General features: G+C 40.1%; 1 protein-coding gene across 1 annotated transcript in view; it reads left to right on the forward strand.

The window, feature by feature from the left end:
- The first annotated feature begins 4,544 nt into the window (after positions 1–4,544).
- The window catches only part of tnfsf10l (TNF superfamily member 10, like), a 75,276-nt gene continuing 53,103 nt past the window's right edge, over positions 4,545–26,717 (forward strand). Inside the window, exon 1 of the mRNA XM_003453932.5 lies at positions 4,545–5,118. Within this exon, the coding sequence (XP_003453980.2) occupies positions 4,876–5,118 (243 nt within the window). The 5' untranslated portion in view covers positions 4,545–4,875. The remainder of the gene's footprint in view (positions 5,119–26,717) is intronic.

Below are 26,717 nucleotides of genomic sequence, written 5' to 3' on the forward strand. Positions count from 1 at the left end.
GGCCAGTCTTGAAAATGTTTCAGCTTTTCTTCAGACTAAAGTTTTATGAGCAGAAGTGTTGCTCTCCAACTGGCAGCAACCCAAGGTTGCCTCCTTTGTTGACTCATTGCCTCCCATCATTGATAAACAGCTCTGATGCTGAACAGACACACGCAGCTGTTTGTGGCAGTGGGAAGGAAACAAAGCAAAGGGCGTTGTTTACAGCTGAACTGCAAACACTGTTTCTGACTGACTGTCCTCTAAAGCTTTAGATATGCGCTAAATCATGATTTTATTTCCAAAGACAATAAGAAAGACAACCAAGACAATGGTGATTTAAGGCAGGATGGAGTCTTTATGCAACATTTTGACTGCAGACCCCAATAAAATCATCCCCAAAGGTCACATCTCTGAAAACACCCAAACGCTGCTTTGTGATGTTTTTGGAAACTGATGTTCAAATATTTAATTGTGGCTGCACAGATAAACTGGGGGGCGTTGGGTAAATATTTGCTCTCAGACAGGGTAAAGCTTTAGAACAGACCACAGACATGCATACAAATGTGGCTCAGACAGCCGCTCAGAGAATACAAAGATTACAAGACAGAAAAGGAAAAACATTATCTCATCAGCCTGTTTCAGCAACAGAGGCTTGTTTTCATTATCAGTTCCTCTGCTGGTGATCAGAAAAAGTTTGTTTTATATATTTATTAGTGAAGACTAAGAAATGGGCAAATATTCAGGTTTGAGAAGTTGGAACCACAAGATTCAGCTATGTGTGTGTGATTATTGAAAGGTTTTTGTAAACAGCTATCTGATTAGTCTTTCCAGATCTTAACAAGCAGAAAACCTTCATGAGATCATTAGAAAAGACTGCGTATTTAAGGCAACAAGAAAGTTCATCCAACGGCCACAAGAGGCTGACTCGAGACTTCCATGTTCTTCCAAGTGAAGAACTTTACGGGAGAGGTAAGAAAACATGTTTACAGCCTGGAACAAATATTAGTTTTAGCCTGTGTTGAATGTCACTGCATTTTTATGCTACTCTGCATTTAACTGCTAGTATTTATTAATGTCTGGCTCTCTTCCACAGCATCTTTGTCAAGTCTTCCTCACACTCAGCCGGTTGAGACAGATGGATGCCCCTCCCAATCCTTGTTCTTCTGGAGGTTTCTTCCTGTTAAAAGGGAGTTTTTCCTTCCCACTGTTGCCAAGTCCTTGCTCATAGTGTCACGGACTGCGATGGCAGACCGTGGGTTGGGGAAGTAGGACCCAAACGCTGGACTTCGTGTGAGGAAAGCTGTGAGTTTATTTACAGTGCAGTAAATTATACACAACAACAATAAATCCCTGTGCTTCCCGGACTCCCGTGCCGCGTCTTCTCCCTAGTGTCCGTGCACCCGGTGCTCCCTGCCCTCTCATTTTCGCAGTCCTACTGGGACAAATCACAGAGGCAGATGTAAGAACACTCTCACAGTGACAATCTTACACTCAGACTGACTTGCTGGGAAACTGACGGGAAGTCTCACGCAACAATCCAGTGTCGAGGACCTCAGCCATACTGCTAAGAAGCTACCCCGCTGATGAGAAGATGTGGCTGATGAGCTGAAATTGTGTGTCATCATCCTTGGGTGTGGTCAGCCACCTGGAAGGGCACGCTCACCAGACCTGTTGGTGCCTGGAAACCGGCCTACCGGATACACCAGCACACACACACACACACACACACACACACACAACACACACCTGCAGCAGGGAAACAGGGACATCAGCACAATACGCACACACCTGCCATCAAAAATATAAACAAGTCCAAAAAACACATGAGCTCTGGGTTCCCAGACTCAGGCTCATGACACATAGTGTTTTGATTGTTGGGCTTTTCTTTGTATTGTATTGTATATTGTAAGGTAAAAACCCTACAATATAAGACGCTTAAGGTGACTATTGTTGTGATTGCACTAAATAATTAAAACTGATTTGAACGTAATTAAATGTCTTGCACGAATGGAAGTGTGACAGTTTTTAATGACAGATGGATGCTGACACAGCAGGCTACAGCTGGTAGTTCTCTGATAGGTTGTGACTCAGGACGTACAGCAGGTCATCTATTTATTGGAAGGTCAATAGTTTGATCTCCAGCTCATCTAGTCTGCATGTTGAGTTTTCTGTGTTTTGTGCTCTGTTTATAAGCTATGGAATCTTGCTTATGTTACTTTACTTATAGTTAAAGTTATTTTTGAAATTTCAAGTTATTTTCTCATATGTTTGAGTTATTAAATCAAAACGGATTGGTAAATATGTGGAGTATACATGGAGGCTTGTTTCCATAACTGCAAGAAAATAAAATATATATAGATATAATATTTATTTTTTATTTTTACAGTTATGGAAAAAAACTTCCACAGTAATCTCAACACGTCTTTTGTTGTGATTTTTTAGTAGACTATGGCACTCAGCCTCTCTATTCACTGCCTTTTTATAGAATACTCCCTCTATACTCACTCTATAGAAGTAGTCCTACTTACTTTCAGAAGAGATGTTTGTTGCCTAAGTACCTCTTAAGCGTTTGACACGGTGTTGGCATTAACACAAAACAATCCAAGCCAAAAGGCAGGTAGACTTTTGCAGGAGCTCCTATTGACAGTCTGCTTTTTTAAAAAATCTTTCGGAGATGAGTCACCAGTCCGGTGGTTTTTGTGGTTTGCTCCACACGGCAAAACGATGTGTTCCGATCACCAATCTCCCCCCTGCTGCCATAAGTAGATTTGTATTTGACAAAATGTTTTTTTAATCACAGGATCTTCATAACAAAAGACCAGGGCGCACCTTTCCTCACAGCACACCAACTGTGATCCACTTTTGATCAGTTGAAATGTGCTGTTTTAGTTGTACTTTACACACAGTCAAAGCATACAAAGGTAAAAATGAACTGGCCAAAAAGTGGGTTTTATGTTACTTGAAATTATATTAAAAATACAATTTTTTATATAATTTTAAGCTATTTAAAGAAATAAATCGCATCACACCAAAAGTCAACTAAAATCAGCATTACTCAAACTCACTCTTCCACCAGTATAAAGGATATTAAAAATGCATAGTGGAGGAACAATAACCAAACCCAGTGCAACACACCTCAATCTGTGACAGGTGGTTTAAATCCACTTTGCAAATTCACATCTGCACTTTAAGCAGTTTCGCCTACCGCCTCCTCATCAAACCAGGAACAACCAGACCAGCAGGCAGCTAACTCAGAGAAATAATAAGACACGCAACTTAAACTACATAACAATATAATGTCAACTATCATTTACAATACAGTGGAATATAATAAAATAAAGAATTAAACAAACTATGTTGTCTTAATCCAGTTACTACTACACCAATTAAATGTGGGAGAGTGTGAAACCAAAAGTCTTCATGTCTGATTTATTTATTGATTGTAGGATGACAATGCTAATAATAATAATAATAATAATTATTGTTATTATTATTACCTCATGTGTTAGTATGTTGTCATGTTGTTTCAGTTGTGTGGATGTGGATTCAGCTGTAGCCAACACCATTAAGCAGCTGTCTGTGTGCAATGCACGCAATACAGTTTGAGTGCAGGTGACTAACCCAGCTGACTCGTTTGTTGATAAGTCCAAAAACTTTTTATTTATTTATTTATTTATTGATTGATTTATGGGCTTCAGCATTGTATTGGTAGGTGTCCTGGTCCTTTAGGTGAAACAGGAAGTTACTTACATGTACCAGCTACAGGTTGAGTCATCTATCATCTGTCACCTTGTATACTGAAAGACATGAGTGTAAACATCTTGTATTCTTCTGATACATCATTATATACAGTATTTAATTTAATCCAGTTTTATTTTACAGCCCCGAAATCACAACAACAGTTGCCTTAAGGGATTTTACATTGTAACATAAAGACCCTACAATAATATAAAAATAACAGAGAAAACCCCTACAATCATTTGCCCCCCTATGAGCAAACGCTTTGGCAACGGTGAAGGAAAAACTCCCTTTTAACAGGAAGAAACCTCCAGCAGTACCATACTCAGGGGGGAGCGTCCATCTGCCACGACTTGTTGGGATTAAGGGAGTAAGACAGGACAAAAACATGCTGTGGAAGAGAGCCAGAGATGAATAATAACTAATGATTAAATGCAGAGGTGTATAAACACATAGTGAGTGAAAAAAAAAGGTGACTGAAGAAGAAACTCTCAATGAACCATCATGGGACTCCCCCAAGAGCCTAGACCTGCACACAGTACAAGTGACATATGGACACCACAGATCATTAAAAACATTGTGTGTGTGTGTGTGTGTGTGTGTGTGTGTGTGTGTGTGTGTGTGTGTGAAAGTTGAAATGTAGATTTAAAAAAAAATCAGTAACAAACAGTAAATTTAAGGAAATAATGAACCCTTGAAGTTGAAGTTAATCTCTCTGTTTTAGTTTGTGTTTTTGAAACGTTTGGCAGCAGAGTCCGCGCTGAAACTGAAAGAACAGTGCACGGGAGAGAGAGAGAGAGTGTGTGTGTGTGAGAGAGAGAGCGAATTCCTCCACAGCTCCAGGGTGATGAAGAGGTTAAACCAGCCCCTCTCTGCTGTGCTCTCTGCCTCCTTTTGCGGCTCCAGCCCCGCTTTAAACGGCAGCTGAGCGCTCAGCGGACATGGACACATCCGAACTTTAACTTTCAGGTCTTTCTCCTCTCTTGCCCGCGCTCCTCTCCTCTCTTGTCCTCCCCTTCCCTCTCCCGCTGAGCTGAGCTCCGAGTGAGAAGCTGCGCTGGCAGCTGCCGTCTCATGGAAATCTAATTTTGCTCTAATTTTCGGTCAGTCGCTCAGGTCTGTGGAGGCTATTGTCGTTTCGCTGCTCCCTTGGTTTTAATGGTTCACTCATGCGTCGGGAATGCCATGGCCACTCCGAGCGCACAGCAACAGGATTATTTCAGATCGGTGAGCAGCGAATCAACCACCTACATGATGGTCCCGGCAGGCGGGCCGAACGCGGCAGCGCGCCGGGAGACGCCGTCCAAGATGTGGGTGGCTATGGTGGTGATAGTGGTGGTGGTGTTGCAGATTGCTTCGACCACGGGACTCTTTGTCTACCTGAATATGTCGATATCACAGGTGAGAGCTGGTTTCCACTCACTTTAACCTTTTTTCCCCTCTTTTGTTTGTTTGTATTTGGAGCCACATGTGGTTCCTGTGTTGGCCCGATTTACCAGAGAGCTTCTCGAGAGAGGTCCTCGCTGGGCTCGGAACTTCCAAGAAACAGATCCAGTGTGCGTTCAAATTCACAGCTCAGCGTCACATACACACTCTGAATATTGTTGCAAGGCTGAAAAAACATACCCACACACAAAATCTGTGCACAGTATTTGGAGTACTGCAAAATGAATAAGTAAATAATAATAACAGTCACACAAAAGTCGAGGGAAACAAGGCATTCAACAGCAGAGCTGCTGCAGGTCATTAAGAAATGTTATAGGAGCATTGCTGCTGGTTTATTTATTTATTTATTATAGAGTTAAGCGGGTTTACACAGTTTTTTCTTCATTTGTTTCTGGAATGGGGTTTATGAGTAAAGTTCGGCCCGGGAGTTTGAGTTGCCGGACGCTCCGAAGGCAGATTTGCCTGATCGGACTTGTTAAACAACGGAACGCGGAATTTACAAGCAGTCAAGGTAGACGGAAATCCACGAGCTTACCTGCGTGTGTAAAAAACAAAACAACAAAACACACACACACACACGCACACACATTGGAGCCATTTGGTTAGGGCAGCAAGTGGAGAGAAGCTGTAGGGCAAGAATGCTTTTAAGTGAGCTACAGATGTGTGCAGAAATATGCACGTCGCCGATGGATGTGTGGATGTGGGCTCCTCTTCCACTGGGTTCGGTTTTATTTACTCGTCTAGTAATCAATAAAACGCTACTGCAGCGACTTGTTCTGTTGCACATGTGCTCCTTGGAAGAACACAAGTGGCGTCAGTGAGCTGCTGCTCATCGAGTCCCAGCAGGGGAAAGTACACGATGACAATTGGAGTCATTGCTGATGGTGCAGCGGAGTGTAGGAGGGGACATGAAATACAGGAGAGATAGGCTTATCAGTCAGAACTGCTAGTTATACAGCAGAAGTTTATTTTTGGCATTAAGGAAATGTGCTGAGAAGCGTTGCCTGTGATTTCTGACACACTGCAGTGGGAGGTGCACATATATTGTTCCGCAGGAATGAAAGAAACTGATGTATGATCCTGATGGTGCATGAAATCTGCTTCAGTGGTGCGCTGTCCATGTGTATATGAGATCAACACCTGTAAGCGTGTGACGCATGGAAGAAGAAAAATGACATTTTGCATTGGATATGCTTCATGGCCACTTGTTTCATTCATGATATAACAGGTTTGCATTCAAAGTGACAAAGAGAGTCAGAGAAGTTTGGCAGGACTGAAATGGTCCAATCTGTGGTCCAAAGATGACATCATGTGAAAACATAAAACCATTATAAAACCATGTATTTTATTGTTTGCGGTTATTTTTGAAATCCCCATCAAATCAGAGAGTCCAGCCTGAAACACATAACATTGTCTTAACATTAGCAACATGACCTATACACTATTAGACAGGTGGTTTTAATGCTGTGACCTCATCTGTGCTTATCAAACTTAGACTCACTTGGCATAAAAGTAACAATCCTGTATCAGAAATTGAGCAACTTACCATAAACAGGATTTACTGACTTTTAATGTCAAGATAGAGAATCTTGGTATGGGGTTAAAAGGTTATTTTATAAGCAGTTCACTTGATTTCAGTCTTTCTGGGGTTTTTTTAAAAAACTTTTTTTGTTTGACATGTCAGAGAAGGAAATCGCACAAGGAATAGTTTAGAGATGATACTGGACAGAGACTAAATGAATTGCATGTGGGGAATCCCCCGGTTCTCATGCGAAGGCCAGCTATTCTGGAAACAGGCCCTTCTTTGAATTGCAATAGAGTTACACCCCATGCCTGTGCTGGTTGTTTTAAGACAAAAGATGTTTGCAACAATAACCATCGTACAAAGAGGAATTCTCCGGCGCTGCCTCACAGCAGTGGCATTCACATACAAGCAAACAGACACATGTAAACACCGAAGCTTCTGAGCTCATGGGTGTGTCGCGCGCCCGCTCTTCGTTTTGTGTCCTTTGCTGCTGGATCAAGCATGCTCAGAAAAACAGTGAATCGCATCAGGCATAAATATACATGTTCTCTGAATGTTGGGAGCGTTACTTTGAAATAAGCAGGATAATTAGAAGGAAAAACTCTTTTGGCAGAGTCACATCCTAAAGAGTTAACATGGAAAGACATTAACACTAAATTAAAGCCTGTTCAGTGATTGGTTAGAGTGCCACAGTACTCTTCTGTGCCGAACCTCAGTATTGGCCAGTATCGGTCTCGATGAGTAATATCAATCAGTCACCATTTACCAGTGACCGTGGACAATGACAGTGGCTGCACCAGATTAGTTTTGCGCTTGCTAAATGTCCAGAGGTGGTGTATTAAGAGCTTAAAGACTTAAAACATTTTAGATATTTAGTTCTAATGAACATTTCTTTGATTACCAAATGCTGATTAAATAAATAAATAAATAAGACCAAATGTCTTTTATCAGAATTTTCTCAGTTCATGCAACTTTTTAACAACCTTTAGTTTGTTAATGAAGAAAAAATATGCATATTATTTGAGAAACTGGCTTTTAAGCCTTTGTTTGTATTTGGTGGTGTTGTGGTTAGTACTGTCACCTCAGAGCAAGAAGGTCCTGGTAAGAGTCCGGCAGACATAGCTGTATCTGCATTTATAACTGTTAATAAATGAATATTTAAAACGGTAATAAAGAAATAGAAGAGACACCCTTCAACCATGTTATGGCTGTTGTTGTCGCATAGTATGTCCACCAGAGGGCCCTTTGTAACTTCATTGTTTACAATATGTTTGAAATGTATGTATGAAATTTTATGTAAATCTGTTTGTTTCATGTATCGGAAAGAAAAAAATATCAGCCAATATATCAGATTTTTAAACTCACCAAATATCGGTATCAGTATCACTTTTAAAATTCCTATATCGGTCAGACTCTAGTCCTAGGTTTGACTCCACCAGCCCGCTGGGCCCTTCCTCAGTGGAATTGTACCTGCGTCTGGAGTCCAAAGGACATGCTTGTTAGATAACCTGATAATGTGGAATTGCCCATAGGTGTGAATGTTTACCAGTTTCTCCATGATAGCCATATGATAGACTGGCAGCCTGTCCACGGTGTACCACAGCTCTCACCCTATGACAGCTGGGATAGACGCCAGTGGGATGAGTGGGAGAAATGGGAGAAAATGGATGGATTGATGGGTGGTTTACTGAGTTTCACCTGGTCTGCAAAAGTCTTTAAATGCATTTTTTAACAGCAAAATCATCATGTTTCATCCAGTCAAGAGATAAAAGTTACTGATCATGATGACGTACTGAAGACTTGGTTCTAAAGAATTTCACAAAAACTACTAGTGGGTTCTTCTTAAAATGAGGAAATTACTTTTTTATACAAGTAATTTATCAGATATGTTGGACGTCTTTTTTTCTTTTAAAATCTTCACTTCCAAGAAAGAGGTAGAGATTAGATTAAGCTGCGTTTGCTACGATGCAGTGAATTACAAGTCTCGTATTTTTGTAAGGAAACTTCTTTTATCGCACACAAGCCTCCAGATCCGTATCCTGCAAGACTTTGGGTTCTCATGCCATTTCTGTAAATTTGTGTGAAATTTGGGGCTTTTTGGCGTTATCTGTCCTTTTGTGTTTGACTGACTGGCATTCCATTCCTTAAACTTCACTTTATTATTGTTTGGGTTCACTGATAGGGTCTGACTCACCCTTACATGCAACAATAGAGCCGGTGTGTGTGTGTGTGTCTGTGTATGTGTGTGTGTGTGTGGCCAGATTTACACAGATGTCGTTTTTACTTATTGTGGACGCTTGTTAGGGTGTGTGTGTGTGGCCTGTTCACCCCCAAAGATCAGCACTTTTTGTAATCTGTATTTGTGCGATTTAAGTGTGTCTTTTTATGTATGTGTTCTCATGATTTTATCTGTGTTATGAACAGATCGCTTCCAAGCTCAGGAAAAAAAATCTTCAAAATACTGAAAAATACACGGCTTACAGCGTACCCTTCACAGTTTTGGTTTCAGGTGTAGAATTACTTTACATTTTTGATTAGAGATTAGTATTAGGTTACTTTATAGGTTAAAGGTCAAAGCAGAAGCCAAGCCAAGAAGCTGGCTTCTGAGCTGAGCTGTTTGACATCTTGAAGTCACAATGCAAACAAACACCCGCTCAGATGTTTTTGAGGGAACGGCTACATTTCAAAGCAATCTGTTCATTTTTGTTCTTAGATCGACTTGTTTGAGATATTCAGCATGGGGAAACGTAACAAAACTGCAGGTGATGGACTTTTTTACAGGAAGTTAATCAGAAACTGTAGTGCTCCACAAATTTATTAGACCACCACCCAGTGCAAGAGCGAAATTAACACTGTTGCTAATTACTAAAAGTCTTTTTTTTGTTTAATTCATCAGCATTCACAAACTTTGGAATCAAAATTCATATTTGTAATGCAAAAATATATTTATTTTTGTTTTCCTCAAATTTTCAAATTTACTGTTTTACAAAAAAGCAAGAAAAAATAATAGTATTAAGTTTTAAGTTTTAGTATTAAGATTCCAAATTCCAGCTATTTACTTACAATTCTGAATAGAAAAAATAACTTTAGTGGTTGAATCCTATACTTAATTAATTTCTGCTTATTCTGCCAGTGTGCCGACTCAAAATTAGGAATAAAACTGTGAATTAGGTTTCTTATTTGTCTAATAAATCATTTTTAGTTTTAAACAGTGATTTGGGATTTTTATTTCTGTTTACTTTTTATAACATTTTGTAAGCCACTGCTGTGTTTGAAAAAAAAAAACTGATCCCAAAATTAAGACTTCAAAACCGAACAAACCAATCAGTAATGTCAAAGTAGCTGTGCCCATCTTTTAAATTACATTTTACATTTCTCCCAGCCTGTCTCAAAGAAAAATGTTTTAATTTGACAGCCGTAAAACTAGTAAAAAAAAATCAAACTTTCAGTTGATATTTTTCTTTTTAACAGAGTGAAAGTAGAAGAGCAGACTGGACAAACTGACTAGTTTAACATTCACTCGCACCAAAATTAAACTGGGAATCTGGTAGCAAGAACTTAATGTCCCTTCCTAGAGCTGATTTAATATGGGCTCTGCTGTGTTTGATTGCTGTCTACAGCTCACACTGCTGGGCTGCTGATCTGTGCGCAGGGGTAGGCCATTTAATTCACGAATAACAGCCCATCAAAGATGCCTGTGGCTCTTCAAGTGCAACCGATCCACAGGGTTTGTTTGGCAACTTGTTTCAAAAAGCACTTCACTAGACAAGCAAAAGTCTCGTTGCCTCCCTGTGTGGGCTCGGACGTTCTTGCCAAGGCCTTTCTGACGCAAACTCGGATCACAGGATTGAATAAAATGAGCCAGTTGTTTCACTGGTACATAAATCAGCCGTATATTTACCCCAGCCTTTCACACTGGATTAGGTTTTATTGGTGAAGGCCAAGGTTAAAGTTACCATTAAAGAACCAGTGGTTTCCTTAACGAGAATGGAAATACATGCATGTGCGGAGGGGGTGCAGCACGTGTGCATAACAGGGGGTTTGGTGTCAATGGGTGGGCAATAGTGTGTGTGTGTGTGTGACAGACAGCGAGAGAGACTGACATTCAAGCTTTAACTTCTCTTTTGCACACACTCGCATGTTCATGATTAGCAAACAGTTTTGAGAAAAATGAAATCTGTCACTGCAAATATTTAGATTTAATTCAAAGCTACTAGTAACTAACCACCGTACACCAGGCTCCACTGCCAGAATACACAAATCTCCCTCGCTCTCTTTTCACCTCCTGCCCCCCCCGTAGTCTCCGTGTGCTATGCTTCAGGTCCACATCGGGGAATCGAGTTACAGTCAGTTTCAGGACTCAAGGGTGGGATGGATTTTTCAAGAGTGACACAAGTAGAGGTTTTCTTTTTGCCTTTTATGAGAATTGCAAGTTAAGTGATTCTTTGGCAGCTGGTGTGTGTGTGTGTGCGCGCGTGCATCTAAACAGGGCCTGGGCACATCTCCAAAGTTACGTAAGGTGTTTACAATGGTGTAAAACATAAAACGAGCTACAGAATGAGGAAAGAAGAGGCTTGCATGTACATGATTACTTCAAGAAGGTGGAAGACGAATATAGCTGGCGTTGCTTTTAACCTCACGTCTACGTGACTTAAATTAAAATGACAAGGTCACAGTGACGTCTGTTAAATAACCTCTTGACAAATATAAATCAGACGTGTTGGCTGGAGCAAATAAACAATTCTGGCTTTTTTCTGTCATAATTGGTTGGGCTTAATAAGATACCATGATCATAAAATATTTTGGTCTTTTTAACCCATAAGAGAGAGGCTTTCAGAGAAGAAAGGTGATTCCTCTGCTTTCTATATCACACACACACATTGGGAGTCTTGTGGAGACATGTCCATGGAACACAGTGTGGCGTCTGTGCGTGGGTCTGGATGTGCACTCAGTGTTTTCATGGCCAGGTCAGTTGGAGCAGGATGAAAAAGAAAGCAAGGATTTCATGAAGATAGAGGTAGGCAAGGAGAGAAATTGGACCCGAGAGTTGAAAGAGTAAGAGTAGTGACAGAGGAGGATTTGATTTGAATATTTAAAGCCGTTAACCTACCGTGAAGCAGTATATACACAGAAACAAGAAAGATAGGCACACTTCCTTGACATCCACGTTATAAACACAAGTTAAGCTATGAATTTTACCAAAAATACTCCAGGGTTATTTTTGCTGTTGTCCAGTGAGAATATTGTCATTTAAGGCATCTCATATTTAATATTAAAGGCAGAGTGTTTGTCCAAGAAGACAGAAAGTATGAATGTGATACTGCCAAACTGTGGGTTTAAGTTTTCAAGATAAACATGGAGGCCAAAGTTTAGCATAGCATAATGTACAAAAATCATTTTCCCTTTTTTTTTGCAATTTGAAATTCCTGCAACTTCAAATAGCAAGTTAGATTTTTAAATTCCAGTTATTGTGTAAAAAAGCATTTTTTTAAATTTTTTTTTTTACTTTTTGAGTGAGTTAAGCATCAGTCACACAGGCCTAAAGTGCAGCTGGTGACCCCCCTGGGAACCTCCAGCCAGTGGAGAAAAATTTGTGTTCCAACAGACTGCTACAGTCGCACAGGTTGAAATGCAAACACAGTATTAAAACCGATATAGAACCGGAGAACGTTCACCTCCAAAGTCAAAGTTGCACCTTTTGAAATGTGTTGGTTTCAACAGTGAGGCACAACTCTTACTTTGAAGGTGAACATTCCCAGTTTTGCGTGGAGTAGTTGGTGAGTGTTTACAGAAAGGTCTGCAATGCCATGCAAACTACTGGCAACCTGCTAGTGACCAAAAGAGTCGTATTTAAGGTCTACCATTTTGTGCCCAATTTCACACTAGAAACTATGCAGCAAACATTTTTCCCTCGTGAACAGTAGTTGCCAGATGGTTGCCAACTAGTCTTTAGGCCTGTGTGCTTGAGGTTTTAACTCAATTCAATTTGAAATGTTTTCAATTCAGTTTTATTTATACAGCGCCAAATCACAACAACAGTCGCCTCATGGTGTTTTCTATTGTAAGGTAGACCCTACAATAATGCATACAGAGAAAAACCCAACAATCATATGCCCCCCTATGAGCAAGCACTTTGGCAACAGTGGGAAGGAAAAACTCCCTTTTAACAGGAAGAAACCTCCGGCAGAACCAGGCTCAGGGAGGGGCGGGGCCATCTGCTGCGACTGGCTGGGGTGAGAAAAGGAGAGACAGAGACAGACAGACAGAGATTAATAACAAGTGTGATTCAATGCAGAGAGGTCTATTAACAAGTGTGAGTGAGCAAGGTGAAAAAGAAATACTCAATGCATCATGGAGTCCACAACACAGCAGTAGACTAATCAAGTAGATAAGATTCAGTGGTACTACCAGCCTAACTATATGCTAGCAAAAGGAAAGGTGTAAGCCTAATCTTAAAAGTAGAGATAGTGTCTGTCTCCCGACTCCAAAGTGGATTTGGTTTTCTGGTTTTAGAGTAGCTTATTTCCAGTTCATGGTTATTCTGCTAAGCTAGGCTAAGCTAAGCTTACCGTCTGCTGGAGCTCACGTTATACAGAAATGACAACGAATCCAAAGATTCATTCAAAAAGATTCAAAGCTGAAGATTAGTTATACTGTGACAAGACTTTTTTTTTGTAATCACCGTACCGCCATATATAATTTTGAAATATTTTATCATTCAACTGTGAAAAGTAGAACCAGCACAATTTCCAGTGTCATTACAGTTAAATCAAGCAATCAGGGGGGAAAAACATTGCTCTTTTTCTTCTTTCTTTCTGACAAACACTTTAATGTGTCAACCTGCTAATTATTGCCATGAGGCAGCACAAAACTGTGTTTTTGGGTTCGTTTAACAAGTTTGTGGTTTTCATTTATACTTCAGTCTTTCCTGCTTCTCACTGATAAGTCTGGTTTCACTACATGTGGCCATGCTCCGTAAATTTAAAATCACTCTGATCTTAAATTGTAAAACTTCTAAAGCACAGGGGAAAAATGCCATGTTTGTTCACCACAAAATGTGGTAAAAAAGGTGTCTCTAAATTAAGGTAACTAAAACGAGGAAGGAGTTGTGCTAAAAGAGGCGAATGATTAATAGAGCAGTGATGTGTTGCAGAGATTATTAGTAAGTTCACAGGGAGCAGGACAGGAGTCTGCTGCTATACATTATGCTATCTGATTGAGTACAGATATAGAGACCCACCACACTCAGACACACACGACCTTGGGTTGACAGCTTGACACTTAAAAAGAGGATATTTGTGTTCCCACACTGGAATGCTCATTAGGCTGTGGCTACAGCTGTGTGTGTGTGTGTGTGTGTGTGTGTGTGTGTGTGTGTGTGTGTGTGTGTGCCAACAGCTGGTGCAGCACTGTGTGTTATCACATTGTTTGCTCGGTCAACATGGCTATAAAGTGCTGATAAATGTTGCTCATGAGATTTGAGGGCATTGATGCTCCTAACAGAGCTATCTCATAACTGTCATCCCTGCTGCTCATGTTTATAAACCTGGCAGCAATCGTAAGGTTTCGGTTTTTAAGAATCTCAGCTCAACTGCAGCGTTAGCTTTCGGTTTACTAAATTAATATATTCACATCAGTTTTTGTATTAATTATTGATGCTTGATAACAGGCAGTGCTTATACCAACCCCCCAAAAACAACAACAGCAACAACAAACCCCTACAATTCTTTTATTAGAAGTCCTCTAAGAGAAACCATGTTTTTGGCTTTAGATTAAAGACCATTTTCTTTTAGTGGAAGCGTATTAAATTATACAAATGTTGTACATTAACAGAGACCCTCCTCGAGCTAATAAGCTATAATAGCCACCAAAACAGTGCCTGTACAAAATTAGCCAGGTGATGAACATAAATACCTCTACAGAGTCTTTTACGAGTCTTGGAGTTGCCAAGAAACACGTGAATATTATTGTGATGTAAACAAATTGCATTTGCCTTCTACAAAAAGCGGCTCTCCTCTTGTTTCCAGTCTTCACTGTAAAGATCCATATGGCTTCCATCACATGGCAACTAAAACATTTCCATTATTTTCTATACATGTGTCATCAAAAGAGACTAAACCACAGCATATGGTATTGGAGTGGTGGTATAGGATGAATAATTTTGGTATTGGAAAAGGGTTGAAAGATGTAAAAATGAAGTCACTGTCACATGTGGGTGTATTGTATATACAAAAAAATACAGACACAAAAGGACCTGTAAATAAGAAGCAGGTCAGCTTAACTGGACAATAATGAAAGATGGAAAAGAACAAAGAATGGAAGTAAAAACACAAGAAACCAGTCTTCAAAGTGGCAAAACAGAAATACAGAGAAAGGGCAACTTAATATCACTACGTTCTTTTTAAAAGAGGAAACGTAATAATAGGAACAGCACATGGACAATAAAAAGACCACGGCAGAACAATGCACCTTTGTTTTTGAAAACCCTGCAAATTTTAATTGTGCAAGTTGTGCTATAAAATGTGTCATATCAGAAACACCAGGGTTTCAGTTCTGTGGGGAAAAATCATTAAGTGACTGATCAGCAAATAAAAAAAAAAAAAAAATCAAGCAAAAACAACAAACTTTCCCAAGAATGAGGCGCTCACCTAAAACGGCCTTTTTGCTCGTCTTTCCCTTGAGTGATGATAAATTGAAAAAGGCAAAGCAACATCTGAAGTCACTTGAAGTGAAATCAGCTTTCATATTGACATGTGTTGTTTCTTTGCATGTCGTGTTCAAAAGGGACAGATTTTAAGTACCAGGAGCTTTCTGGTTTTCATTTGTTGTCGATTTACTGTAAGTTTGAGCAGGCTTTATGGAGGAAAGCAGTCTTTTTTATTCACTTTTTTCATTTTCATCATGGTGCAGGAAGTCTTGGACTGGATATCCGCTAGCCTAACTGGTACCCTTGAAATACTGGACATCATCCCCAGAGGCTAGGCCATGTAATGATAGTCGATGGGTTCCCAGACTGTGTGTTAGCTGATTAGCCCTTGGTTCATTGGATGGGAAGTTTTAGCTGCTTTTACATTATCTTAAATCCAGGATGATGCTGCACTTGAAGTGCTATCCGTCCTTGGGAATCGGCAGATATGTCTCTCCTGGCATAAAGAGGAGACCCCTTTTAGTCATTGCCTAAAGTCTTTCTAAATCCAGTCTTTTCCTTCCTCTCTCTGTCAAACACACATATACACACTTATTCTCCCTCTCATATCAACATTTTGTTTCTGAGCTGAGTAATAAGACCAGCCTGATCATCTGTCAGCTCTCATTCCTTTACCAATTAAACAACCACTGAACTCCTTTCTGCACTGTGTCCTCCAATCATTTCCAAATTTTTCCAGCCGCTCAGGTCCCACTTCTAAAAACAGTTACCTCCCTAAACCACAGTGTTGTCCATCCTTTTGTTTTCCCCCAGTCTGTCACTGACTGTAAGGAATACTGTGGTTTTGGCTTGTGATCAGAGCCCATCGTAACCTATCATCATTGCTTTTTCAGATCAAGAAACCACAAAAATATTATCGCCGCTGTCCCACTTCCTTAGCGCCTCACTGAGCTATAAACCAAAACATATTTTTTCCCAGCTTCGTGTTTCACAAAATAACACTACTTCATTAGAAAACTCTAAAATTCTTGGACAGGCCATCCATGAATTAATGAATCAACCTCTGAGCGCTGATTTGGCTTTGTCTGCAGCTGCTGGACGAAAAAAAACCCCGAATATAAAAAACTCTGGGAAAAGAAGTGAAATCATGAACCTGTCAGGCAGCCGCTTTCCCTTCGGGCCTTGACTTGTAACTAATGTTGTCAGTGTGGGTAGATGTTTTTGTCTGTTAAAAGCTGGAAGGAAGGAAATTTTAGAAAACAGATCTTGGTTCGATTGCTAAATTAAAGCACCTTTAACACTGACCTTTTAGCTCTCAATGAAATGGGACTTTGGATGAACAAATCAGATCTACATCAAGATGTGAAGCAGGGTCATCAGAATACAAGAACTAAAACATTCCTAGCCTTTCCTCTGGCATGCATGTAAAAAGATTGTGATTCAGTGCTTTCATTTAAGGTTTCATTGACCTTATTTTCAGTGCCTTAATCAAATTTCCCAGACTTTCCAGAGGCGGAAAGAAACATTAACATGCTGCACTTGTTTGGACAAAAAAGACTTGTTTCCAAAAATAGCTACATGGATGTCTTGGCTTCTTGTAGGGGAGATCTTGCCTGAATATTATGAAAACAAGGCCAATGTAGGACTGGGTCTTCCAAAATATTGTGAACAGGAGGGAACGCCAAGAAACCTCTAGATTGTAACTTGATAATGATTTAAAGGATTTAAACAGCCTATTTCTATACTGAAGACCCTTGTAGCCAACACAAAGGGGCTGTTTTTGCTTCTCCAAGAAGTCAAGATTTGTAGTTTCCCCTAGTTTTTCTTAAAGGTTATCAGGATGAAAGCAGTAGTTGACATAACAGACTTACTCAAATATTGAGCTGGTAGAGCTGCATAGTCTAGTAAGGGTGTTCGTAAGTGTTACTATTCAACCTAAGGGGAAATTAAGGATGATACCAAAGTGCATTGTACTACATCCTATTTCTGTTCAAGTGTTTGACTTAAATTCACCTCAGGGTGGTGATAGCAGAGAAAGTTTATCAAAGGTATTAGGGTTCACTGTATGGCAATCTTGGACACCCATTGGCCTCGAGGAACCTTTTGGTACTTCCAGTTTCACCAGAAAATATCTCGACCAAAACTTCCTGTTTTGTGTTGTGGTCACTGTTTATGAAAGTTGATGCATTTCTCCATAGGGACTGTTACCTGCATGCAACCAATGCATAACTGGTCACTACTAACAGATATGTACTGGGACCACAGAGAGAATGCAAATAAAACCTGAAATCTACCATTGGGATAGAGATTAATCATAAGAAGATTACCTATATCTTTAACAGTCTAGTCCTCACTTATAAGCTTAACTCCCAACCCTCATCTTCTCACGTAAAGGAAGGTTTTTAGTTGTCAGCAAGAGCTGGAGTAACGTCTTGGTTTAGATTCCAGGAAGCAGCATAATAGTAGCAAAGAATCCCATCAGTTCACATGTCGAACAGGTTTTGGGAGTTGGCAAATTTTCGAGTTGGCAGCTTTAATCTTCTCATGAGGCGTTCAAGATGTTTCTCAACCCACTGCACAAATACACAACGATTGGCTTTAATTGAATGGAGGAATTGGAGCGCATTGACAAATAGCAGCCGGGGAATAGGTTTTAAGTAGTGCCACGCTGGTGCAGCTTTGAATTGCAAGTCATGCAAAAGATCTCAAGTGGTCTGGTTTTATCTAATAAAGCCAGGCCGATTGAATTCACGGCTAAAATGAACAACACGTTGAAAAGAAATTCTGAAGAGAATGTGTCGGAGCTGTGCTCTTGGAAGCAAACTGCAAATGTACTGCACTTTTAGAGAAATCACGAAAGCTCTCGAGCAAGAAATCTGAGTATATTTCAAGGATCTGCAGCCTAAGGCCAGTCGTGGTTGTAGCGACAGCTCCTGATAGCCTTTGACCTAGCAAGTAGGGAAATAAAGCAGACAAGATTTACTCAGTTATCCAGTGCTATAGTGGTACATCTAGCAAATGTTTAAACTGTTCTCTGCAGGGGAGAATTTACTTTGGGAATTCTTCTGTCAAGGTTTAAATAACTTTGCAAATATTCTTATTCTCTGAGATTGCTTTACAAACAAATTTATGTAAGTTGCCAAGTTGTTAATGAACAACCACTTCTGAAAGAGTCTTTTATAGTTCTTTAATATGCTGCTAAGTGTAAGATGTTACTGGAAAGAAATGTTTTAGGTGTGCCAATTTGCTTTCTGTCCCCACAGTGCGGTATCGCAAACACGTTTATGTCTCCACAACATAAGTATTATAAGGACACACAAACAAACTGCACCATCCAAGTAGCAGAGTTTTGTATATGACAGTGTAGCCAGAGCGGTCTGTGAGGTCAACTGCGTGTTTATTGTGGCGGCTGGTAACACTAACAGCTACTCATGTCTGAACAGTAGCTTCGTAGGCAGGCACTCATCTATGCATGAAAACAAAAACACAGAAATGGTGGCAATGCATTTTTACCACCAGGAATTCAGTTGAGATGTTTTTAAAGTCATTACAAGAAGGGACACAAAAACTTGCTTACTGATCAGGAAGTATTCATTAAGTACTAAGTAACTAAAGAATAACTGCGAACACAAACACAAACTAAAAAAAAAGCAAGAAGAGCTTCTTGGGGTTATTGTATATTTCAAGAATAGTTACCTTTTTAGTGAAACTAAAGGTTTAGATTAGGATCAATCAGCAACACTTAAGTAAAAAAGTGTAGATGAATTTACTAAAGTTTGTAATACAATTTGCTCTGAAAGAGCGGTCACATTACTTCCCTGTTAGTAGCCCTACTTTCTCTCTGTGGACAACAGAATCCAGTATAAAGTGATACTGTTTGCATTTAAAGCCTTAAATGATTTTACTTCTACTTATGTGATAGATTAGATCTGTACACTTTGCTAATCACTGATTAATGATTCCTTAATATCAGAATTTCAATTGTTTTTCTGTGAAAGACTTGCTGTTGCTAATTTGTTCCTCATTTGTTCTTCAAGGGCTAAACATGTTTTTGGGAGGGTTGGTAAAAGTCGTCTAATCCTAAATAATTTTAATTAAAATAGTCATGGAAACAAATTTAGTGCCACTTTTTCTCTCTACTATTATTTAATCATTATTGAGAATTAGGGCTATATGAAAAGAAAATGCACTTCTAACACCAAACCCTAAGATAAGTCAGACTTTCCATGCTTTTTCCTTCTTGTGGGGCCGCCTGGACATCAGTAGAGAAAACACATCAGCTACAATTTGTATGATTATAGCAACACTTGCATAGACTCCTCTTGAATCTTACTTGCTCAGCACCTCTACACAAAAACACATTTAACATAACACCCTTGCCCACACATGGTGGACTTGCCCACCCAGAAGCATCTACAGGACCCCACAGCAGCATTCTGACCCACTCTGGTTCCCATAGTGACATTTTCCCCACACTTGCTGTGTATTGTTTGGTCTAACAGCTGCTTTTAATTGGTCATAATGAGCACAGTTTTACCATTCTGTTCACTTTGATTTTTCCCAAGTATGATTCATGATGGGACGGTACAGTAGTATAACATCTAATCTTTAATTTGGGCTTTACTGCATACAACAGAAATGTTAAGTGGTTCTTTGGAAGAACTACAGCTAAACAGTTTAGGGTTACTTCAGGTAAAAGTATACATGTGGGCTGCTAATGATATCCAGCTGTTTGTCTGATTGAAACTGGTTGTCCCCACAACCAGTACACACATGTCAGCTGGTAGTTCTTCCCACATCGGGGCTTGTGTGTTCAAATATCTACACAGACTGTGTGAAGGTGATCATGAGTCTAAACAGATCAATATACATGAATTGTTTAGAAAATAGAATGAAAATCATCTTTTTATAGTACATCTTCTAACACAAAACTCATTATGTTAAAAGACAACAAAAACCAACCAACAAACAAAAAAATCTTCAAACCTTCGAACCAACAGTTAAGCAGAAACAGAGATTTTTAATGTTGCTTTTGAAACACTAGATTATAGTCAGCAGGAAAGTTGTTCCACAGAAAAAAAATAATCCATCTGATGACCTGAGAGAGCAGATTGGATTTTAAATTAGATGGACATATGCCCAGGGGCCGGAGCATTAAGTGCTTTATGGACTATTAAAGGGATTTTAAAAGTAATTCTGTATTTCTGTAATTCACTAACATGACTTAAACTGTGAAGTATCAGGTTTAACAGGAGCTAACATGTCCTTTATATGTATTAGACCATACCATTTACTAGCTTGTGATGGAATGCAGCAAATCATTTACAAGAATCTCCCTGCTGATCAGAATAAATCTTTTATTTTTTTTGCTTTCACATTTACTGTAAGTGTTTCTGTTGTCATTTGTGCACAGGTGACCGAGGCCTGAACCAGAAAGTCCTGATCTCTCATAATGTCTTTTTCCCTTTCTTTCTTCTCGGAAAGATGATGAGGAAACAGAAACTTAACCCTTGTAACCAAATCAAGCAGCAAAACCAACTTAGATAACACAGCTCGCATAACCATAGCCTTGCATTACAATAGGCCCTTGTCTTTATCACAACTAATCTTAACAGCGCATTTTTTTTTTTTTTTAGCTAAACAGCAATATTCTCAATTGTTTTACTAACAAGGAAGTTAAAAAAGAAACGGGGGACACAGCCAGAAGATCAGCATGCAGGTCCGCCCTGCTTTTGTATGTCTTTAAACTTTATTTAAACTGGAGGTACTCCAAAACAGCAAAGCTGACAAAGAAAGGTCATAGTTCCACACGCTAAAGCTGGGAGTGGTGTTCTGCGTTCTCAACGGGGGTTGCGTACACTGTCACGCATATTGGCAGGGAGAGGCGTGCATGAATGCATACCCCCGAATGCACAGAGATGCATGCATACATTTGCATTGTAGCCGGCAGGTAAACTAATGATCAATAAATATGTCAAAGGCCTCAAACAAACATACTTGCTAGATGAAGAGAACAGATAAGTCATCCAAACACACATACGGGAAACAAATAAGAGCAGAAGGAAGTATCTGCCTGCTACTGATGTCATTAATGCCTGCAAGCAGACGCAGCCTGTCTTCTGGATAGAATTAAGAAAAAGGCAGCTATAGCTCCTTATTGACATCTTCCAAACATGTATAAAATCCAGACTCTTTGTGATTTAAAGCTCAGAGAGAAACCTTTGACTTAACAGTGGGAGACGGGCTTGTTCGATTGTGTATTTATGGGCTTTTATTGGTGTAATTCATCTCTTGAATATTTATCAAATCAGATTAGGTGAAGTTTCTCTGAACGTGTGTGCTGTCTTTTGTTAAAATCATGTTCGCGCATGGTTACCTTCAATTTGTCTTGATTTGGAGGAAATGGTCTAGTTCCTGAGTGGATCTGGCTGGGGCTGAGTATCTTTTCTCACCAGGAAACTGCAATAAAACACTCATTGTTTGAATGTAGTGAGATATCCATCTGTGCTATACCTGCTTTTATTCTGGAGAAACTGTGGGCAGCTGGAGTCTGTCCTGGCCGCCAGCGGGGTACGTATAGACAGAGAGAAAACCACATGCTTCTCATGGTCAAATTCAAAGGGGACCTGGAGAAACTGCACGTAGGGGGCTACAGGGTGCACTGGCAAAACACAGCCAACCGTGAACCCAGAACTGTCTTGCTGTGGGGCAATGACTGCGCTGTGCATTGCTAAGCACTGCACCACCTGTAGTAACATCTTCTGAAGCAGTTTCACACATGCAATGTAGCCCTGAAACATTCTTGACATTACTTGATGTATGTGAGATTTCCAGTTTAACTGGACATAACACAGTCTTTAACCAACCAGCTTCCTAGCACAAAATCCATGTTAAGTCCCATGTAAGAAAAGCAAAGGTCACTGTGTGAATTCAGTGACAGAGCAGACAAACAAGTGTTTCCAGTAGTGAGAACACATCTGATGCAGATTTAAGAACAACTTTGGACACTGACGTAACCTGAGTGACGCTGTCCGAAGTTTCTTTATGAATTTGTTTTTTGGCATTTTTACCCAATACCCAACAGCGATCATGCTACTTCAATTCACATAGAAACTCTGCCACAAGATTTAATAACTTTTCATAGCTTTTTGTGACATTTTTTTAGACAAAAGACAAATCAATCTGTGCTTCTTAATCATTTTCATATGCAGTGTCTGCATCTAAAACCATCCAGGGCTCTGTTATACTCATGTCACATGCATCTGTGTACTCTTAATTTGTCTTTTAAGGCTCACTATTAATCTCACAGAGACTGACTTGTTCTTTGATTATGATTAAAAATCAAGATTTTTCAGGACCTCACTGATTAATTTATAAAATTGCCCTTTTGGCTGCAATCAGTGGAGCTTTTTGTGTGGGAGCTAGCGGCTAAATACACACTCATTAAAGGCAAACAAGCAGAAATCGAACTTCAGAAAGATCAGAGTCAGAGAGACGTCACGGTGAAGCAATGGTTGTTCTAAATTGGGGACGATTATGTCAACAGCGTGATTGAAATTTAATGCAGAAGAAATTTAGGCAAAGCCGTGTGATCCGTTAAACCAACAATGCCCTTTACATAGTATTTGCGGCTCACTTTCAGTGCTGCACTAGGGCGACGGGGTCAGCTAAATGGCGCCGAAAATGCGGTGTGAAATGGCAATATTTCCTTATCACAGGGCATGGGTGGCGGTCTTGTTATTTGAGCTCTTCTTCTGTTTATTCATGTCATCAAAAAAATTGTTTTGAAAAATATGGTCTCGACCTTGACAGAGCCAGCTCATCTTTACATTTTAAGGCACCTGCTGCTGCTGTCTGGGGGAAATTTGCAAAGACCAAACACTGACTCCCAAATAATGACTGGCATGTCACTGCAAAACAAGCGAGTCACCGAGATGGGAAGAGGATGTCGAGTTTACAAGTCGAGGATTGGTTTTCGTGGTTTTTAATCACTTCCATGCCAGAAATGGGACTTTCTCATGTTTTCTGATAAACAGTGAATCAAGTTCTTTTAGTCACACTGGGACCTGAAGGACGAAAGAAGATGCTGCCTTCCCTGAAGTTAGTTCTGCCAGAGTTTTTCCTGTTTACTCCACCAATCGTTGCCAAAGCGTTACTCATAGTGGATTGCTGTGTCGTTGGGTTTCTTTCTTTAAGATGTTGTTGTAATTTGGATTGGTTGGAAATAAATCTTATGCCACCAATAGTCATGTTGATGCACACTTTTTCAATTTATCTTCTTTAAAAATGTCGGCGTTTCTCCAAGACTTTCCCGGGTTGGTTACTCTCCTGAAGCAAACTGATGTTGGCATGTGAGGCCCGGCTGGGACTCATGTGGTTGCATGAACCCATGTTAAAAATGGTGGTTTCTGCTCCCCAGTGCTCTAATGATTGTGTCTTTGGCTCGAGTTTTCAAAATACTCCCCTGGAAGCTGTTTTGTATTTTGTGCTGCGCTCTGGCAGGCCTCATGTGGGGGAGTGTCGGCCTTTTCTCTCCAGACAAAAACTTGGCCCGCACGTTGGGGTGAGGTAGAAACTCGCAGTTTACTTCACTATTCACAATCAAAGTGGCCTATATTTTTATTTTCCCTTGTAAATAGCATTTGTTCCTTATTGGCAATCAAGAGGTCCTTAGCAAAAAGTGCCTGGTCTTTAAGGTGATGGATTACTGAAAAAATGGCCGGTCATTAAACGTGTAACGGCAAAGAATCGGACAACGCTGTCGAATAAATCAGTGTCGGCACCACCCTGGCCGCCTGCCAGATACAGCAGATAGTGAAGCTTGCACACAGTGTGCGCATAAACCTGCAGACACGCGTGCCTTTAGACTGAAAACCGTCTCAAACCTATGTGTTAAATATAAAACCGCTCATTCCCACCCATGCACAAATAACCAGAAGCTTGTACACCGATGCAAACACATGACTACATTCACTGCAGCTTTTAACGATTGCTCTGGGCTTTTTACTTAACAAAGGAAAGTGAGTAGTGGATGAAGAGTCAGACTCTCTTGCCAAAGGCTCATCTTTAGAGTGAGCTGGGTGTTGCTTAAGTGCCGAAGTAATAAATCACCACAACTCCTACAATGCTCCAGTGTTTATGACTGTATAGACTTTATCTAAAGTAGTTAAACGTGTACTTTTCTGAAGGTGTCAGAACCTCCAGAAACATATGTGCTAATCACAGCTCTGCAGTATGAAAACTTGCTAAAGCTGAAACACGTTGCCTGTTTGTCGCAGCATTTACAGATGTCCCTTAGTTTCTCATGTTTTTGATTTTCGTGTGCTTGACTGACCTGCTGTTTCATTTTACTTTATTCGTCCAGTGTGGTATGGTGTTCTTGTTTAGCTGTTTCTATTTAAGGAGGCGGCTTTTTTCATTTTCCTTTGCATAAACCAATCAGTGGAAAGTGATAAATCCATTACTTCCAGTTTACCAAACAGCTGTGGTTGCAGTTGCTAGAAACAGTTTGGATGAGGTAGAAACAGATTTCACAGCTGTGATAAGCTCCGGCCATTTTTATCTTGGTGTTCATCCTAGCTGTGGAAACTGCTTTTTGTATAGTTAGCTACTCAGCAAGATGAAATCATAGTGTATCTTAATACTGCCAAAACAGGATACAGGCTGCACTGTGAGGTGACCATAAAGAGATTTGGAAGTATCAAGAATGAAACACCCACATACTGTATATAATTACTAAAAATCCCACATTTTTAAAGTTGATAAATGCACTGTTCAAACATTTCGAATGTGCATCAGTTAAATAATAACCGAATGCACAGTTTCACTCAAAACTTTCCCTCTGGGATCTTATATTATTAAAAAAATATATATATATTTGCTTTTATCTAATTTAAAATAATTGCTTAGAAATTTTTGTGAGTGGCAATAAAATGATTGATGGAACCAATATATCAGCTGATATTAGCTATTCGCCAATATATCAGTATTGGCATTTATAATGGCCATGACTTGTAAGATTAAAGCAAGTTTATTTTTTTCAAAGCATGGTCTTATTACATGTTGTAACACGTGTTGCCAACAGTGGACAAACTGTGTAACATCAGCACCCATAACATGGCTAAAGGACATGTTTTATATTTTCTTTAGTTTTTAATATTTTTATGTATCTATATCGATACATCAGCAGATCGCTAATACTGGATGAGCAGGATGGGCTCTGCTTCTGTACCTCACCTGTTTAGGCAAGCAACCATACCCCGAAGGTTACTGCAGGAGCCTTGGTTCACTTCTGCTTCAGAACATTTCCTTTAGAGGCATTCATGAATGGCTCCAAATATGACATACAGTTTAATGAACCAATGAAAGACATTTTTTTCCAAGTTACCACCTTCTTGTGTACTGTTGTTACTGATTCTCCTTCTGCCTAAAGACATGGATCGATTTGATGATAATTTGTAGTGATACCATGTATCACTACAAACTAGACTCTTCCCTCCCACAGCCACGGGCTGGGGTGTAACTCAACATGATGAAGCTCGTTCCACCGTGTTGCACACTCAGTATGTTTTATTTCTCCCTGCCGCTGTTTTTGGATGAAGTGATTTATGCGCAGTGCCACTGTGAGTGAGGCCTCAGTGGTTATTTCACCCTGCTTTCTGTCTTCCTCTACGTTAGCCGTTCATCTTGCAGCGCGCACACACACAGACACACACACTCTTGGATCGAGACCTCTAGCCTGCTGGATTTGAGTTACGTGGTTGCCTTCTCCTCTTCCTAATCCCCTAAAATGAGAGTTGTGGACTGCCAAAGAACTCCCAGACACACACACATGCACAGTGAAACACAAAATTGTAGCTTGGTTTCCAAGTGGCCCTCTGAGATATTCTTTTCAGGCTTTGGTGTCCCACCGAGGGCCAAGCATACACACAAACGGGCATGCACATAGACACACAATCACTCAACTGCACATACACACCAAGGGCAGGCCACACACATACGCACACACAGATGTACACGCACACACACAAAAACTCTCACACAGGGGAGGAAACAGTGAAGCATTGTTTGCTACTTCCTGAGAGAGCCGGCATCAGGATCACAGGAGCTCTGTCAGCCTCTCTCTGAAGCCCAGGCATCTAATTGAGTATGGACAGCCATGAGAGACCACATGTCTTTTGGCTAAGCACGGTTAAAAAGCGCATGGATCACTCATAAATGCATGTGTTTGTGTGTGTGATTTTCCACTCGTTGCAGCGAGGATCAGTTCCAAAGGCAGACCAATGGGGAGTGTATCCCAGTTTAGCTCTTGTGTCTGGAGAACAATAGTTCGCCATCAATTATTCAAGTTCAGGTTCAGCAGTAAAATAACTTTTTGACAGG

The sequence above is a fragment of the Oreochromis niloticus genome, linkage group LG3 (genome assembly GCF_001858045.2).
Source record: "Oreochromis niloticus isolate F11D_XX linkage group LG3, O_niloticus_UMD_NMBU, whole genome shotgun sequence".
Taxonomy (NCBI): domain Eukaryota; kingdom Metazoa; phylum Chordata; class Actinopteri; order Cichliformes; family Cichlidae; genus Oreochromis; species Oreochromis niloticus.